Genomic DNA, 18,446 nt, shown 5'->3' on the forward strand with positions numbered 1-18,446 from the left:
TTTTTTTTATCACTTAAAGGAAAACAAACAAACCTAAACACCACCAAAACAAAACCACAAAGCCCCCAACCAAACAAAAAACCCCACAACAACAAACCAAACCAGAGGACACCCACGTAAACATACACCCTATTTCTTCCATTTCCACCATTGTAAATGGAAACCTCTCCTAAGGAATTACATTTCTGTGTTGAGTGGATGTTGTATTTTCAGGTGTTACCCCTAAACTTAAGCTGCTGTTCCAGGACTGTAGGTTTTGAATTTGTGGCTCCTCCTGAGCAGACTCACAGAGCCTAGCCCAGAGTTCACTAGACAAAATCAGGCAGATTACAAGGGATAGTGGGTTAGAAATTGCCTAAGGCTGAGAGACAGACTGGATGTTGATCTGCAGAGGCTTATATAAACAACTTCTGAAAAATAAGAGCCTCCTCTGGAAGAGGGAAAGCTGTTACATGTTAAAAAGCGAACAGAAGAAAGTGCAGAGCTTCCTGCATTTCCTTCTGATGTGTTAATTTTGCCACTTTCAGAAGGTGAGCTCGGAAGTAGCTGTACCTCTGAACGGCATAAATGAATTCATTCATTTGGCACTAAACTGCAGTACTGTCCTCTGCAGAAATAAGTGGCTCCATTCTCTTCAAATTAAGTCATATATTATTGGAAATAGGACACATCTTTGAAAGAATTTGAACTTCACAAAGTTTTCTCATGTTATATAAAACTCTTTCAGAATAATAACCAGGCTGCAGTTTGATAGCTATTTCCTGCTAAAGATGGTTTAGTGTAGCGCTGACCCTTTTTTGCACTGGAAGAACCTTAGATTGATTTTCAGGGAAGATGGTGATCTAATGGATTATAGGGGGTTTCTACAGGCAAAATGAAAAGGGAATTCTCATCCTGAACATGCCAGTGATTTTGGATGTAAGAAATGACATTCCTGTCAGTAGCTGTCCATCTTTTTTTAATTACTGGTTTTCCAGACTTCTTTGGCTCTTTGTCTTTTTTCTTCTTTTTTCTTCTTTTTTATTGCCCTAAAGTTAATGCCACACAGCTACAAAATAAGCTCAGAAATGTTATGTTTATCTAGTCAGACAGCTGATTCTTTGTTTCATCTCTATGGTCCTGTTTTGTCCTGAGGTTTTTTTATTTGGTTGTTTTAAGGTATGGTGTGACTTTATGGTCCTTAGTGGGCAGTATCTTTGATTAATCTTGAACTTCTTTCCCTTTTAATATTTTCTTGGAAATCTTAAAAAAAACAGTAATGTAAGAGTATTTATAAAGTGGCTCCATCCTAAAGTGCCAGATCACTTCTTAAGGTCATTGCTGGGTTGTCTCTTGGGCCTGGAGAACACCTTTACATGTAATATTTTTATTTTAAATGTGGCTTTGAAATATTGACTTGTGTAAGGTTATAGAGTATCACCAACTGCCACAGAACTAAGCCTGGTTTAGGGTATAGCAAAAGACAATTTTCCAGTTTTATTTTTGTCTTTTTTATCTTATTTAGTCTTGTCTCTCTCTTTTCTGCATGAGGTCTGGCTAGCTGCTGTACTTCTCTTGTCCATGACAGATTTTTATCAAGTATTTTGCTGATTTTTCAAATTGGCTCTGTTTCTTGCTTTCTTTTCCATCCACGTCAGTATTTTTGGTATATGAGGGAGTCCCATATCAACTTCTCAATCTCTTACTCCATTAATAATTAATGGAGTAAGAGATTGAGTTTATGGTTTATTGGCTATTGCTGTGAAGAATGACACTTTTCACCCAAAGGATCTTTCTTATAAAAATGGAGCAGGATGGTGTTTAAAGTTTCATGATTTTTTACTCTTACCTCTAAAGCATCGTCAGTTATAAACTGCTACCAGGAGGACTTGGTGACCAAGGGAAATTAATCTTTTTTTGTTCTACTGTTAACTACACTAGAAGACAGTGAAAACATTTAAAATGCCTTGCTAGTATGGAGCTTCCATGCAGATAATTGCTGTAGTAGCCTTTGGGAATGGGAGAGAGGCTTATCCAAGCCAACATAAATCACAAGTGAGATGTCCATGAGATAATCTTACTTGAAAGATGTTGCTGTGTCCGAGAGTGCCTGTGTCTCAGCACTGCCAGTAAACTGCTCCCCAGCTCTGACAGCGTTCACCTGTCTGCTTTCACCATCCTGCTTCCATCTCGATTTACAGTATTGTTCCATGGTGTATTTCCACCTTCCTTTGGAGTTGTGGCTGTTTCCATGTGGCCGAGGGAAGGGTCTGTGTCAGAGCCCGAGGTCCCGGCTGGTTTTGCCTTTGCTGGCTGCGGTCACACGAGGGCACTGCGCCTGTGAGCAAAGGTTTGAGTTTCCAGACACAGTGTGCTGGCAGTCACTTACAGCTTATAAACCATTGTGTGCTGCTGCAAGAATAGATGCTGCACTCAAAACTAAATTTGGCATCAGAAGAATCGAGTGAAAAAAAGCCCCTACAGCTGGGAGGAGGAGCTGTGTACCGCTGCTAACAAAGGCTCTTTCCTTCTGGTGTGTATTTTTAACCTTTCATCATGAAATAGTGTCAGTCCTTTCAGTTTTTGAGAATTTTCTGTCGTGGTTTTATTCTGGAAATATAATATATTTTGGCAGCTTGTTCACTATTTTAAACATGGCAAAACACAATTCACTGGTGCATGAGTCTCTCTCAGGTGTTTCCCTGGTGGAACAGCTTTACCACTGCTGCTGGTTGGTCACAGCATGGAGGTTTTATTCAGAGATTTTTAGCCCAGTTGAAACTTCTGGTGCTTTACCAATGAGGATTGGGCAGAGTGGTCTCCAGAGCTGGATAATGTGGTGTAAGCATGTTTACAACCCACATTCAGGAAAACACGAGTGGAGGGATGAAGGAAGGCTGTAGTGTTCACAGAGTGATCCTCTGACCTGTGCTGCCATGCCTGGTTTATACAGGCCACATTTAGAGTGGTGAGTTTAACTCAGCTTTAAAAACCAGCAAATTCCCTGGCTGGAGTGTTAAAAGTCACAAAGTGCTGTTCCTCATGTAACTCATGTAAATTGAGCAGCTTGTCTGAGACTGGAAGGCAGCTACATTTAGAGCATGGCTGGTATGTTATGACAGTTTTTCAATGTGGGGCTGCTTACAAACTTACCAAACAAACTCCAAATTCTGCAGTAAGAACCCCCATCCTTACACTGAACATGTTAAGTTTATTTTGGGTTCTCTCTGGGCTTGTAAAACTCTTCATACAACAAACACTCCCAAGAACGGCGCGGAGAAGTTTCCCTTCTCTGAGCATCCTCTAACCCGTCCTGCTGGGTCTCTCTGTTTGCAGAATGGTTTGTCTCCATTGCACATGGCAACACAAGGGGATCATCTAAACTGTGTTCAGCTCCTGATCCAGCACAACGTGCCTGTGGACGATGTCACCAATGACTACCTGACTGCGCTGCATGTCGCTGCCCACTGCGGCCACTACAAAGTCGCCAAGGTTCTCTTGGACAAGAAAGCCAATCCTAATGCCAAAGCACTGGTGAGTACACAGCAGGGCACTGTTCACAGCCAAACATTCCTGCAAAGTTGTGCTGGGAGGTGTTTTCTGCCTGTTGATGGCTGACAGAGAGGATGGGCTGTTATTGCCACAGCCCAAGAACAAACGCTCGGGGTTCAAAGTGTTGATAATGTACCCTGCAATCAGAGAAGACCTTTGCTTGCAGACAGCCAGCAGTGATTTATGAACTTCTGCTGTAACTAGAGCACTTTTACCTCCTGGTAGGTTTTTATGAGTAGATGAAACAGCTGCAGACACAACTGCTGTAGTTTTTAGTATGGAGGGAATCCTTGTTTTCCAAGTGTTTGTACACAGAAAATAATCAGTGACGTCTAAAACATCACTGAGTTCTCAGTGATGTGAAACAGTGAAAGGTAGGAATGAGTTACATGATGAGTATTTGTGGTATTCCATGTCAATGGAGTCATGTGCCTTTCTACTTTAGAAACAACTTCAGCAGCAAAATACATTAGTGCAGTTAAACTGCATACAAACAGAATACATTAATGCCTTTTGTTCAAATTGCAATCTCAGTCCATTCTATTTAAAATGTCTCTTTGATTTGTGCTTCAAGAACTGTTCCAAACAAATTTGCATTCTGACATGAATTGGGTTGATTGGTCTCACAGCCTGATGCTAACGCACTCAGCTCCTGAAATGTTTTGTGAGCTCCTGAAGCCCTCAGGAGCCAGGTGGGATTGACTCTCTTGGAGGCAGCACAGGCTCCACAGATTTCCTTCTCTCAGCCCCTGTGCCTTTTGTGGCAGACCAGCTGCATTCAGGTGTCTGTGGTCAAGCTGTGGTCAAGGATATATGGAACACAGCTGAGCTCACCCTGGGCATTGTGCGCTGCCAAGGAGAGGGGTGGGAGCTGCTACACTGGAACAGACAATGGCATGGACCTCACATCATGAAAACATACAGTACTCTTTACCAGATGGCAGGTAAAAAAGGATAACTTTGATCAGATCTGAGGGACCAGCTCTGCCAGTTGTTTTCAGAGTGTTCTGCAAAGGCTCTTTTGTACCGAGCAGCATTCAGTGCTCTGATGTTGCTGTACCAATCATGGGTGTTCTGGACAGCCTATTTTCCTGATTTACTTTTTTCAGTGGTATCATCTCACACTAAATAAGACAATAGTTCTAATGTTCACCCCACTGCACACATCTTTGATAAAGGAAAGGGTGAAATGCTTCTAGTTGCAGTAAGCTTACAGGGAATTAATGGGAAAAACAAACAAACAAAACAAGTAGTAAAAATAGTTTAGAAGATGTAAATTCCAGAGCTGTAAAAGGTAAAGTGCTTTTTTTACCAGCAGCTCTAAAAGGTCAAAAGAAAAGTTTCCAAAAAACCCACCCCAAATTCCCCAAAAACTCCAGCAGAAAACCCTAGCCAGGTAAAAGTGAATATGGTAAGCAAAAAAGAAGGGTTTGACAGTTTTGCATGAATTGAGATTTTTTTAAAATTAACTAATTATTGGAGTAGGCAATATATTACAGAATTAAAACTGGATATATGAAATAGATCTTTATCTTCTTATAAATGTTTACTTTCTATTGCATGAAAAATGTAGTAATGCCAAGATAAATTCAGCAGTTGTTCCTTTAAAACAGAAAAATCTATTTTGTGAATTCCCTACTCAGTTCTATTTTTTTAATTCCATGGGACACACTTTTTAATGCCCCTTTCTCATTTCCAGAATGGTTTCACACCTCTTCACATTGCCTGCAAGAAAAACAGAATAAAAGTAATGGAACTTCTTCTAAAGCACGGTGCATCAATTCAAGCTGTAACTGAGGTAAGAAATGGTCTTTGCATGCTTGTCTTTGCTTTTCTTACAAAATTAATTACCTCTGTATTGATTAATATTTCAGTATTCCTGAAAGAGCATTACCAATTAAGTCAACAATTATTTTCAACTAGATAGTACAAAACTGAACAATAAATCTGAAATAAAACTGAACAATAAATCACAAATCACAAACAACTGATATATGTTGGGATTACAGTGAGAATAACAAGTGAAATGTAACAAAAGAACTTCCTAAAATCTGCCATTTCTGCCAATTTTCCTTCTGTAATTTAAGGCCTTAATGATGAAATTTGCTCTGTTACAGACATTGAGGTGAAGACTATCCTTCACTCAAGTCCTGTTTTAAAGGGTGGTTTAATTCAGACCCTTTTTTGGCTTTCCAAAAAGCAGTTCTGTTCTCCCACCGTCATGGGACATCACAAATCATCTAGACAGAAATCAATATGCTGTCACTTCAGTCAGCATGAGATAGTCTGCACCCAGTCCTTGGAACAATTCTGAGATTGATTAATTCCTATGGGAATTTTTATCTCCATGTATGTATATTGTACCAAGTTAGGAGGAGAGCAAAGATCACATTTATGAATGTGTGACCACAGTGGAATGGCCCATGTAAGAAAATGACAGGGAATTCCATGGATTAAGCAAGGTGCAATGGGGAATAGTTCATCTACACAAAATGGAGTTTGTTTTAATGTGTGTGGGGTTGTTCTAATTATTCAGCAGCAAGCCATACAGATCCCTTCCTGGCTTGCTTGAGAGAGAAGAGTCTGCCCTGGCTACAGTTCATGTAGCTCCAGACTAGCATCTAAAAACTCTTAAAAGCATTTACTAAGTTGTTTCAGCCAGTTATTCTGCCTTTCTGCTCATGTTTGGTGTTCTGCATGAGAAGGGAAGAGAAGTGCTTTCCTCACTTCTGCCCTCTGAGATTTGTATGTATCTGTAGGGAAGGTGCCTAAATCATGGGATTTCCAGAGATGCCCTGAGGTTTCTCCTGCTCTTGGTGGCCAAAGTCCCTTCTGGAGGCTCTGGCTGGCTCTTGGTACAGCTGTGCAGGAGCAGCTGTGAGGAGGCTTTAGGGTGATTCCACGTGGGGAAATATTAACTACATTTTTTAAGCAAAATCCATGAGGTCATGCTCTGCTGAATGACTGCTCCCTTTTTCCCCCTCTCCTCCTCTCTCCCTCTCTTTCTCTCCAGTTGGGCTCTCTTATCCTGTGTAAGAGCAGTGATGCAAATTCATGATGGTGATCTTTTTTAGCACAAGCTGATTGTTTCAGAAAGCCTTGCTTTTGTACCAGGCATACTTCTGTATACATTTTTTCATGTTCTAAGACAATATTTAGCAAATGCCTAATCTTAATTTTGCTTAGCTACGGTTGATATTGTTGATGAAGAACTGCTGAATTCCTAGAACATTTATATATTTGCTAACTAATCACACTCATGGGTGTTCCCAGTTCTGTGTGCCCTTTCATTTAAGCACATGTATATGGTTTTAAGAAGATGAAACCCTCTCAGAAGAGCAAGCAGCTGGGTTTACTCGCTTTAGAAAAAATTATGTTCTTTCCATGACTTCCTTGTAAAGGTATGTGGAAAGAAGGATTTTAATTGAACTTTGTTCTGTTTTTCAGTCGGGCCTAACTCCAATCCATGTTGCTGCCTTCATGGGACATGTAAATATTGTATCACAGCTAATGCATCATGGAGCATCCCCCAACACTACCAATGTGGTGAGCCACGGGTTTCCTTTCAGCAAGGCAGGACTGGGAATGAATGTGTGATAATATCTGGGAGCAGTTCTGGGATGGAGTGCCTGATTCTGCTGTCCACCACCCACCTCCATAGCACCTGTGGCTCGTGCTGGAGTCATGGCAAAGTGCAGCCTGCTGACTCCTGCTCGGGAGACCCTTGGCAGGTTGAGGAAATTTCCAAAGGGGCTTGACCCTAAGCAGGCTCTAATCTCTTGGTTTTTCTGAAGTAAAGAATGAGAACATACCATAGCTTCTCAAATGTAATTTTTGGGATCTGTGCTTGACTGTTGAGCACTGTTTTCCCAAGACCCTGGGGGTCTGCCATTTAAGGCAAATTCCACAGTTTGCAGCAGATTGTGGGGACATATTGCCTGTGTCCATCCAGCCTCCTCTGCTGGCTGTGCTGCATGCCCCAGGGCTCCCAGGGCATGTGTAAAAACTGAACTTGCTCTTAGATGGGTATGTGGAAGTTGGGAAAGGGGAGAGAAGCAGAAGCATGTTGATCCTCTTTATCAGTTTGGCCTCCTTTTCACTTTGCATACACAGGTGCAACCAGAAGCCAATATTTTGTAAAGGTCTTCACCTGCTGATTCTATTAAATTGTGTAAAAATGCAGCACCTTTTGTTAATTAGCAGATGTTTGTACCATAAACACATTAATACCCAAAAAGGTAGAATCCACTTTCCCTCCTGAATTGTTCTGGCTTCCTTGGATTTGTCTTTCTTTAAGTCCATAAAGCCTTAGATGAATGTACTCAGTAATGATTTTTTTCCTTCTTGTTCAGTTGCTTCAGTGTTTGTCAGGTAACAAATTATAATAGGGGCATAAGGCATTACAGAAAGAAAGCCATATGTATGTGTGCCTGAGTATACAAAATTTGAAATACATTTTTTACTAAATTCAGGATATCATTTTTAACATTGCAAATAAAATGCTAGTAATATAAAAATTTCACTGTCTCTTTTGAGCAAAAAATAATGACAAAGGCACTTCTGAGTTGGGAAACTGACCCTGCAATAAATTGCTTTGCATCACACAGTGTTAGGTTGAATATTGATTTAATCGTACATCTTACAGACAGCTGCAGCAGAGTTTTCTAGTGGAGATGATTCTGAGCTGGGTCCCTGGTGTTTCTGTGTTTATGAAGAACGCTGGTGTTTGCTCTCCCTGCAATGTGTCTGACTCTGTTGTGTCTTTGCTCTGTGTGCAGAGAGGAGAGACAGCGCTGCACATGGCAGCCAGGGCTGGTCAGACCGAGGTCGTCAGGTACCTGGTACAGAACGGAGCCCAGGTGGAGGCCAAAGCCAAGGTGAGGACATGGCCCAGGTGGAACAGACCTGCGTGGTCCCTGCTGGGCAAAGCAGGGACTCACATTCATCTTGGGTGTGTCATTCGTGAAGCCGAGCCTTTGTGGCTTCACGAATATTTCTGATATTTTGTCATGTACCCTCTTACTGTAGCCATGAGTTATCTCTAAGAGATAAGGCAGAAGATGTCAGGTTGATACCATCCCAGTTTTTAATATAAATTATCATGGGTTTGAAGAGTTCTGTTTTGAAGTAGGATTTGAGGAGTGAGAGGAGTTCCTCAAATCTGATGTTATTTCAGCAGAGCTGGAACCCTCGGCTTCTGGTGTCTCCTGTCACGTACCTAAAGCAACACCCTCTGTGTATTTAGATATAGTTAGACTTCTAAAGAGCACCACCTAAAAGAAGGAGGCACAGTGAGGAGATGTAGCAGAGGGCTGGAAAGAAGGAACAGATCCTATAGAAACAATTGCAGTTGAGGAAGGTAAGGGTGGAGGAAAAAGAGATGGTCAAGAGGCATGAAGGAACATGCAAAATTATGGAAACCAAAGAGTTCCAGGAAACAGGCAGGGCAAGGAGATAAATGGGTGCAATAAATAGCAGTCTTAATAGGTAAACTCAGGAAATATTTTTCCCCTGAATGGTCATAAAATGGATGTAACCTAAAAAAACCCAAACTATTTTTCATTGTGAATGTATCTGTGAATTGGGTCACAAGTAAGTTTCCTGTTGAGATTATCTACTTACAAGGAACTCTGACTAAATGTTTCTAGCTGATAGACATTATATCTGCAAGGAGCCTGACAATAGAACTGATTCATGTGGTTTGTAAATCTCCAAAGACAATCTTGAAATGAACAGCTCGTGCTCAGAAGCAGTCATGCAAATATTTTCTGAGTAAATTCACAGAATGATTTAATTTGTGCAAACTGCCATTGCCTGTGATCAGTTTGTTATCATAAATAACAACTAAATGCACACATTATATTATACACCAGTGCTAACATCAGCTGTGAGAAATTTGTGGGAAAGAGGCACAAACTGGAATAATTTAAGAACCCCAAAGAGGCTCCCCCATTCAGGGGAGAATTGCCCTGCAGAGGAGCAGCATTTATATCCTGGCATGCTCCCATCCTAAATCCAGAGGTGTAAAATCACTCTTGTAGGATGGGCATGGGCAGAAGTCTCCCTTGCAGAGAACAGCCCAGAACTGCAGGACAGTTCTTAAAAGGTAGGAAATTCAGCAGAGGGAAATGGGGAGAGAAAGATGCTTGGCCACACTGTTGTGATAGTGTGCTTATTCCAAAGATTGTACAACAGAAAAGGGGGAGGACAAAAATACAAAACCAAATAATGAAGAGGTGAGAAATTACCTCTTAAACACTCAGAACAAGGTCACAACACCCTCATATTTTCAGTGAAGGAAAAGAAATAAACCATGAGATTCATGACAGGGCAACACCATACTTAAACTATTCAGACTGTCTTCTGAATGAGAAGTAGAAAGTGACAATTAATTTCTACACCATGTTCTATCATCAATTACACTTACAGAAAATTTAACTACAAAAATTCCAAACAATCATTCACCAGTTAAAGAAGCACCAAAATTATTATACTTTATGCAAGTTTTCAGGCAATAATTGATTAAGCTATTAAATGTTGCTGTGAAGTATAAAAGAGATCAAGCCATGAGGGAACAGAATTATGCACTAGCTTTGTTTTCAGAAAGGCCTGCAAAGCAAAGTGAGGCAAATGCAGATAAGGAAGAAAATTGATCAATTTATGAACTATTATGGATTATGTCACTGTCTGGAATATTTTGTGGTTCACTAACAGAGAGCAAGGTATCTTTGTGATATGACACAGAGGAAGCCAGTGTGCAACATTCCCTAGCTGAGACCTCAGCAGAATTAATATTGTGTGCAATTTTGAAAAGTGTGGGCAAATATCTGCTGTCCCAGTGTGAGGGGCAGTTTTCTCAAGCATGCCTGTGTTGTTCCCTGTGTGTTTAGGATGACCAAACCCCGCTGCACATCTCTGCCCGCCTGGGCAAGGCAGACATTGTGCAGCAGCTGCTGCAGCAGGGAGCATCCCCCAACGCAGCCACCACGTCAGGCTACACCCCCCTGCACCTCTCTGCAAGGGAAGGGCACGAAGATGTGGCTTCTGTTCTTCTGGACCATGGGGCATCTCTGTCTATCATCACCAAGGTGAGCGAGCTGCAGGAGCGGCAGAGTCACAGAGCACACCTGCAGCAAGGGCTGCTTGTGAACTAAATGCTGCAGGAGCCATATGCACATACAGACTAAATGTGAGCTGTGTTTATTAAAAGGGTACAAACCTTCATGCTTGTACCTCAGGACCTGATGTTTAACACATCCCAGTGAGCAGACGTGCATTTTTCTTGGAATGGAAGGAATGCAGGGCAGAAATTCCGGGCGGGTGTTGATAGGCTTGCCCTTGGGTCTTTGGTAGTGTGAAGAAAGGAACAGACTCGTCCCTTGTTTAAAGTAGATAGTGACTTGCCTTGCAAGGGAAGGGCCTCCAGACCCCACAGGGCAGCTGGGAATCTGCAGACTTGCTGCCTGTACTCAGGACTATGTAAGAGGGTGGATGGAAGCAGCTGCATCCTTGCAGATCAGAGACAAACCTGGTTTGCCCTGAGAAGGAGTGCCCAGGGCTGCTATATTCCTGCTTTCTCTTACAGAAAGGATTCACTCCACTTCATGTGGCTGCAAAGTACGGGAAAATCGAGGTAGCCAACCTCCTGCTTCAGAAGAATGCATCTCCTGATGCTTCTGGAAAGGTAGGACAGAAGAAACCACTGCCACTTGCACAGCAAATATCTCAAACCAGACAATAATTTATTAATGTCCTCCTACTTACTTACCATCACACTAGTATCCACAGCCTGGGTTTAGCTGGAATTGGTTTCATGTGGCATTCCAGTCCCTGCTGGGGCTGCCAAGAGCCAGCAAACTCTCGACAAAGTGACTTTTATTGTCATTAATTGACAACAAAGTGATGTGCTCTGTATTCACATCCAGAGGAACGGAGACAGACCATTCCCCTGTGTTCCTGCCCAGACTATTTACAGTCCTTATCTCACAGTATTTGGGTAGCTGCCTCTGCTTCCCCAGCTCTCATGATGGGGCAGGGGGCAAAGGCCAATAGGACCTCAAGCTTTTTAAACCAGCCCAGCTTGGATTTTTACAGATCCAAGGGGCAGTTTACTTATTCACTGCAGTAAAAGGAAAACATTGCCACGGGTGTGACCTCCTTACCCTGGGCACAACACAGATTTGTGCTTCTCTGTTCATCTTCTCTGGGAAAAGCAAATGGGGCTTTCACAGCTCGGGAAGAATTTCCAAATTTGTTTTATTTCTTGATTCTAAAAGTTTCCAAAGACTCTGGATACACGAATGAGTAACAAATGTGGTTTATTCACCTTATCTACTGGAATTTTCCAAAGCCCTGAGTCTCCCCTGGGGAGGGTCTGTAACAGCACTTGTTTGTTCTGCATGTGTTTCTAGAGCGGTTTAACACCACTGCATGTAGCTGCACACTACGATAATCAAAAGGTGGCACTCCTCCTGTTGGACCAGGGAGCTTCACCTCACGCCTCTGCCAAGGTACAAGTACTGCCCACTCTGGGGAGCAATACCCAGGCTTTTTATGTCACTTTATTCCCTGTCTACCCCTGTTCTTTCTAGGCTGTGTATGCTTGCAGTTACAGGAGGCTCAGTGACCTTGTTTGTTAATGTCTCACGTCCACATAAATGTCTCACATAAAGCTGCTAAGAATAGTCCTGCAGGTGAATAAAACAGCAATAAAAAAAAAAGCAATAAGGATGCAGAAACACTTTAAATCACCAGTTTCAGTCTCAGCAAATGCTGAGCCTTCCTTTCATTTGTCCAGTCTCTTCAGTAACTTCTCCAAGCTAGGCAGCTTTGCAGGGCAAGCTTGGGGTTGAAGCCTAGCTATGCATGGGTACTTCTGTTTGTGCCACAGGATGACATTTGAGGCCAGACAAGTTTCTCAGCACAATATGTGTAATTATTCATGTGCTTAACAAAAGTATTTCTAGCCCAGCATAAATGGACTGGCAAGAAATAAAAGTAGTCACAGCCCCGCTTTGATTGTAATTTACTGTAGGCAAGACAATGCCTAGTGTAAGGTTTCAGAAGATATGAAGGAATAAATATGTAAATTTATTCTGGTAGTGCATAAAACAAAGAGACTTTAGAGGAGCTTAAACTATTTCTTTTGTGGATCCCAGTTTTAAGTGTGGGATGGATAAATACTATAATCAATCAGAGTATAATCGATATTTGAGCAGGAACATTAGGTAAAGCAGGATGGAAACATATGTAGCTTAAAGCAGATTAAGTGCAGTGTAAATACCTCATTTGAAGCAACCCAGACAATTTCCTTAAATCTGCAAAAGAAAAGTCCTGTGGAGAAGGGAGAGCTAATGGAAAAGGCAGTATTGTAGTTAGATGGGCAGTGCCTTCCTCTCACACATGGCTGAGTGCAGCCATACACTGGAGCCCTTCTGCATGGCTGCAGGGGGGGATGGAGTGGGGGTCCCAGAGTTGGTGGTGCAAGGAGGGGGAAGTTAAATAAACACGGGCTGCCAGCAGCACAGCTTCCAATCAATGCTGTCGATAGCAGCGATCTGCCAGAGCAGTGCCCCAGGGCGGGGGGCAGCCAGAGCATCTCTGATCTTTCACTGCGGCAGCACAGCACTCTCAAATGCCACTGCGGGGAAGGAAGGGCCTTCTGGAGAGGATGAGAAGGCACTGACCCAGTTTTCACTGAAAGAAGCTGCCAGTGGGAGCTGAGCATCCTGCAGGGGCAGGGATTGCAGCAGCCCCTGCCGAGGGCTTGGGAAGTCCAAACCAGGTGGAAGCCCTGCAGACTGTGGTACAGCATGGCACAAACCCCCGTGTCAGGTCGCCTCAGCCTCCCCATCTGTAACAGAGCAGTTCTGCAGCTGCCACTTCAGGCCTCCAAGTGCCAGCTGTAAGTGTGCCTAAAAGAAAGCATTTGTTAGTGCTCTGCAGCAAGTGAGCCGGCAGCAGCCAGCAGAGCATCAATACTAAATAAAATTAACCATAGCATGTTTGTTGCTTCGGGCACCCGCTGTGCACTCATCCAAAAGATGATGTTGGTAACAGCAGATGATTTCCTGTACTTTTTGTAAATGTGGTCCAGTAAATAAATGTTATGTCATATCTCATCACTGGCTCCACAGTTAGTTCCATCAGTGGTTGCCTTTCCTGTGGCACTACTGTCTTTAACACTGATCTTAATTTAAGAGTGGCTCATTAGCCAAGCCCAGCAAAATTTGCCTTGAAGAGTGGTAAGTGACAGGGTATGGGAAATGAGCATGTCAGAGTCTAGTGCTGTGGTACAGTTATCCTGATGATCCATTCTTCTCTTTCATAGGCAAAAATTGTGCCTAATTTCATGTGCGGCTTATCCCTAATTTGAATTTAGCATCCACTTTACAGTGCCTTTCTTTCTCATCATGCCATCCCCAAAGCCTTAGTTTTCCTCTGTCCTTTCATCTTTAACAATTTTCCCCTTTTCTGCTCTTTTCCCTGGCAAGCAGAATAACCCAATACCCTTCCTTCTGAACTTCTCTGTTCCCTTCTCCATCTATGCATTGTGACAGAGTGCTGCCCTTATGAGGAGAAGATGCAGACTGGGACTGAGCTGAATTTCAGCTTTTATTCTTCAGCTCTCTTTTTGTCTTCTTGTGGCAACCTGCTGCTGTCCATTCCACTGAAAGCAATATATGCCCATTTCTGAGGAAAAGAAATTTGGAAACTGCATTTGTTATTTTATATAATGTAATATGAGCTTCATTTCAAGGAGTTTTTTTAGCAGATATGCAGGATTTAGCATGTAGTATTTAGGATTTATTAGGTGCTCGTGTGGCAGTGATTGTTTTCCATGGCAGTATCATGCAGGAAGTCTAAGGGAGAGGATTATGCTTGTTTTTCCTGAAGCACTTTATCTTCAAAGTGAAAATTCAGTGGCCATGTGCTTCCTTTATTGATTGTGGCACTGTGTTTCCTGAGTGTCATTTTCAAATACCTTAATATCCAAGATCTGAACTGAATTTGAATTGAATTTTGCAAGTTACAGAACCTTTTCCACATGAAACTAGTGCTGTGCATCTCTTGCTGCCAGGTTCCTATTGAAGCTCTGTTGTAATCATTGGTGAGCCCCCATGTATTTATTCCCTGCTCATCCCTGCATTGCTGTGCATCTCTTCCTTTTCAGACCAGCCCTGCTGCCCTGTGGGTGCAGGGAGGAGCCCAGCCAGGTGAATGCTTTGTGCCTTTAGGTAGATTTTATTGGGCTGGATAATTTGAGAGGCAGATGGTCCTTATGATGCCATACAGAAATACAAAATGGTTTATATGCAGCTTGGGTCTCATCCCCCCTGACTTTGTCTCATATTCAAGTGCAGTGTGCACATTTGTCATTTACTTGAAAATGAGGGCTAATAAATTTCTGAAAGACAGGAAGTTCTTGACTAAACAGTCATTGCAATTTGTACCACAAACTGGTCCTACCTCCATCAGAGTTTTGGTATTTGTGTGCTGATCAGTTATTCTTTATATCCATTTATCTATTTTCTGCCTATCTATCTCTTTTTAGAGTTACAAAATTTTACCAGGCAATAGATACTGCATTTTTATTTTTAGTAGTGGGCTCCCTAGGTACCCATATTGGAAGGAATAAAAAGATAAGGAATGCATGACTCTGAAGTTACATGCTTCAGTTTTTCCTTGATCTGAAAAAATCAGCTTGTCAGTAAGGTTTAGGGTAAATGCTGCAAGAAAGGCCATATTTCATGTGCATGATGCTTTAGTTCACACTGGGAAATGGGAAAAAACTCAAACAATAACAGCTGTTCTGAGTTATGAACACACATCCTGCTCTTCTGTTTGTTGAAGATTTTATGCACATTTAAGGAAAAGGAGCAAATGTCCATGAAACAAAACTCAAACTTCTATTTCTATAGATTGTCTTTTCCTGAAAAGATATTTTTGCCCAAATTTGAAAATTTACTTCAGAATCCTCTTCTTTTTAGCAGTACTTAAAAAAAAAAAAAAGATTGCCTAAAGGTCAGATACATTGGTTCATGCAGCTTGTTAACATTGCATTTGACTGAGTTTGACAGAATTTTTAGGACTAATGGCACAATTACTCACAGAGTCGGGGAGGTAGAGAAAAGTGATTTTATCACCCTGTTGAATGAGCAGCTCTCAGTGAAGCGCTCTCTGTTGGCAGAACGGTTACACCCCCCTGCACATAGCTGCCAAGAAGAACCAGATGGACATAGCCACCACGCTGCTGGAGTACGGCGCCGACGCCAACGCCGTCACGCGGCAGGGCATCGCCCCGCTGCACCTCGCCTCGCAGGACGGGCACGTGGACATGGTGTCCCTGCTGCTCGCCAGGAGCGCCAACGTCAGCCTCAGCAACAAGGTGGGTGTGCCCCTGCCCGGGGCTGAGGCTGTGAAAAGTGGGATGGGGAGGAGAGGGCCCTGCAGTGACGTTTTGGCCCCCGAACGCCGCCGCAGGTGTCTGAACGCGCATTGTCGTCTCTTGTGATGGTGTTCACGGGGGTTCTTGGATGAGGGAAGAGACGAGGATCTGACTCCATGTCTCAGAAGGCTTGTTTTATTATTTTATGATATATATTACATTAAGACTATACTAAAAGAATTGAAGAAAAGGTTTCATCAGAAGGCTAGCTCAGAATAGAATAGCAAAGAATGATAGCAAAGGTTTGGGACTCGGGCTCTCTGTCCGAGCCAGCTGGGCTGTGATTGGCCATTAATAGTCACAGACCCATCTGTTGCATTCCACAGCAGCAGATAACCATTGTTTACATTTTGTTCCTGAGGCCTCTCAGCTTCTCAGGAGGAAAAATCCTAACGAAAGGATTTTTCATAAAAATTGTCTGTGACAGTCTGCTAGCAAAGAGCAGCGTGCCATGTCACACTGAAGGAGCCTGTGTAGTACCCAGGGTTTGGTGATAACTCATGCTGCAGGGGAATTTATCAATCCAGCATTAATTTATGCTGGTCTGCCAAAGCACGGCCAGAGAGAAAATATCTTCCCCACAGGGGAGCTGTGGGGCTGGCACCCGTCATTTATCAGCCTCTAGGAATATGCCTGCCCATTTTTCAAGTGTTACATATGTAATTGTAATTTTCTTTTTTCTTTTTCTATTTGTAATTTATTGTAATTTCCCTTTTTTTTTTTGTATTTTTTTATTTGTAACTTTTTTAGCACTATAATATTTTATAACAAAAAATGTAACATGTAACAGCGAATGGTAACAAATATTACAACCTCCTGGTAACAGCTGACTTGTTCAGGATGGTGACTTTTTAAATGGGATAATAACAGCAACTTTTTCTGGGGTTTTGTTCCTTAATATAAGTGGTTCTTCCTCCCCAGGATATGTTCCTTAGCCCACAGTGATTTTTGGTGTCATTTCTCCTGGTGGTAGGAAAGTTGATGTATTTTAGTTTATGTATGAATTCATAGGCCATTAAGTCTGCTCTAATGTTTCTAGCAAATGTGCAGCCTTAATTCTTTAAATGCCCCACTTGACATTGTTATTTGGCATTGTCAAGTGCAGTTTCAGAATGGATTTGTTTGGCTAGATTAGGCTATAGAAATTTTTATTCATGGAAAATGTTTCTTATTCTCAGCAGGTTGGAAGAGTCAGTGTCCTCTGAGGCAGTGGGTGTTCTGCACAGGGCTGCTGTGTTTTCCTGCTTCTAACTTTCCAATCTTATTATTTGTGGGTCCTCCTTCAGAAAGCTTCTCTTGCAGATGTGTTTTTTTTTCCTCCACAAGTCTCAACTTGTGTGGGGGCTTATGCAGTATCCCCACAGGGAAATTTGCCATGTACACGTTCTGCATCCATTGGCTATCCCATTTTGCTGCTGAGGCTGATACAGGGAGCCTGATTGAAGTGCTTGGCACATTGATTCAGTGCCACCAGAGGTTAATTACCTGCAGCATGCAGCAATCTGTTCAGTTGTAATCTCCAGTTTCTCATTGTGCTGATAACACCACCTTTGGGGAGTAATTCCCCTCCGTGCTCTCTCAGGGATGCACATTTCCTCAGAGCACAGCACCTCTACACTCAAAGCCAGATGTTTAAAGCCCACTGACTTCTGAGTTTTGCAGCTTTGTAATGGGAGTAAAAAGAGCATTTATTTCTTCAGGATGGTTTGGAGCTGCATACTCAGAGCCCCCATACTGAGCACTTGATCTTTTTAGAAGGCTTGGCCATTAATATCCAGGCTCCATTAGGTAGTTTATAGTTGGTTACTGTCACATATTTGTGTCAGTGACCCACCTAAGCTTTCTTATCAGAATAACTGGTCTTGGTAGGGCATGCACCATGGATATGGGTTTGGGTTCAAGGGTAGGAAACCTAATGAGTGTTCCTGCCTGATGTGAACAACTGCTACCACTTGCTCTTCTGTCCTTGGTGCTGTTCCTGTAGGAACAGGAGAGAAAATTAACCATAATTTGCAAGGAAAGGATATTCTTTCTCATTCCTAACAACATCTCCTCAGCAGATTCTCTCTCCTTCTTTGTTTATTTTCTACCCCTTTTATGTGGCAGAAAGTTGCATAGTTTTCTGAGTTTTTAAGGATATTTAGATCTTGAGTTTTAAATAAGAAAAATTGCTATCAGTATGCATTTTCTATTGAGTCTATATACTCCCTGAGCAGAGAGAAATGGGCCTGATCTCAGAGAAATGCAGTTTTATTCTTTTGTGTTTGTGTCTGAAAATGAGCAAGTAGAGGAGTAAAAGGTAAGGATAAAACTGAGCAATTGTAAAACACTTGCAGAAGTGTAAACAATGATTCAATATTGCTCTTAAAGTCTGACTCATTGTAGGGAAGTAAATTAGGAGGGAAAAAATACTGTGTGACTTTTCCTTAAAGTGCTCTAATTTGCTATCCCACATGTAACACTGCAT

At 42.2% G+C, this 18,446-nt stretch overlaps 1 protein-coding gene across 16 annotated transcripts in view; it reads left to right on the forward strand.

Annotated features, from left to right (window-relative positions):
- Positions 1-18,446, forward strand: part of ANK3 (ankyrin 3) — a 280,780-nt gene that overhangs the window by 172,373 nt on the left and 89,961 nt on the right. For all 16 annotated transcript variants that reach the window (XM_058028741.1, XM_058028737.1, XM_058028738.1 and 13 more), the window contains exons 10-17: positions 3,316-3,513; positions 5,231-5,329; positions 6,979-7,077; positions 8,310-8,408; positions 10,422-10,619; positions 11,117-11,215; positions 11,943-12,041; positions 15,722-15,919. In XM_058028741.1, the coding sequence (XP_057884724.1) occupies positions 3,316-3,513; positions 5,231-5,329; positions 6,979-7,077; positions 8,310-8,408; positions 10,422-10,619; positions 11,117-11,215; positions 11,943-12,041; positions 15,722-15,919 (1,089 nt within the window). The remainder of the gene's footprint in view (positions 1-3,315; positions 3,514-5,230; positions 5,330-6,978; positions 7,078-8,309; positions 8,409-10,421; positions 10,620-11,116; positions 11,216-11,942; positions 12,042-15,721; positions 15,920-18,446) is intronic.

This window comes from Melospiza georgiana, chromosome 8 (assembly GCF_028018845.1).
Source record: "Melospiza georgiana isolate bMelGeo1 chromosome 8, bMelGeo1.pri, whole genome shotgun sequence".
In the NCBI taxonomy this organism is placed as follows: Eukaryota; Metazoa; Chordata; class Aves; order Passeriformes; family Passerellidae; genus Melospiza; species Melospiza georgiana.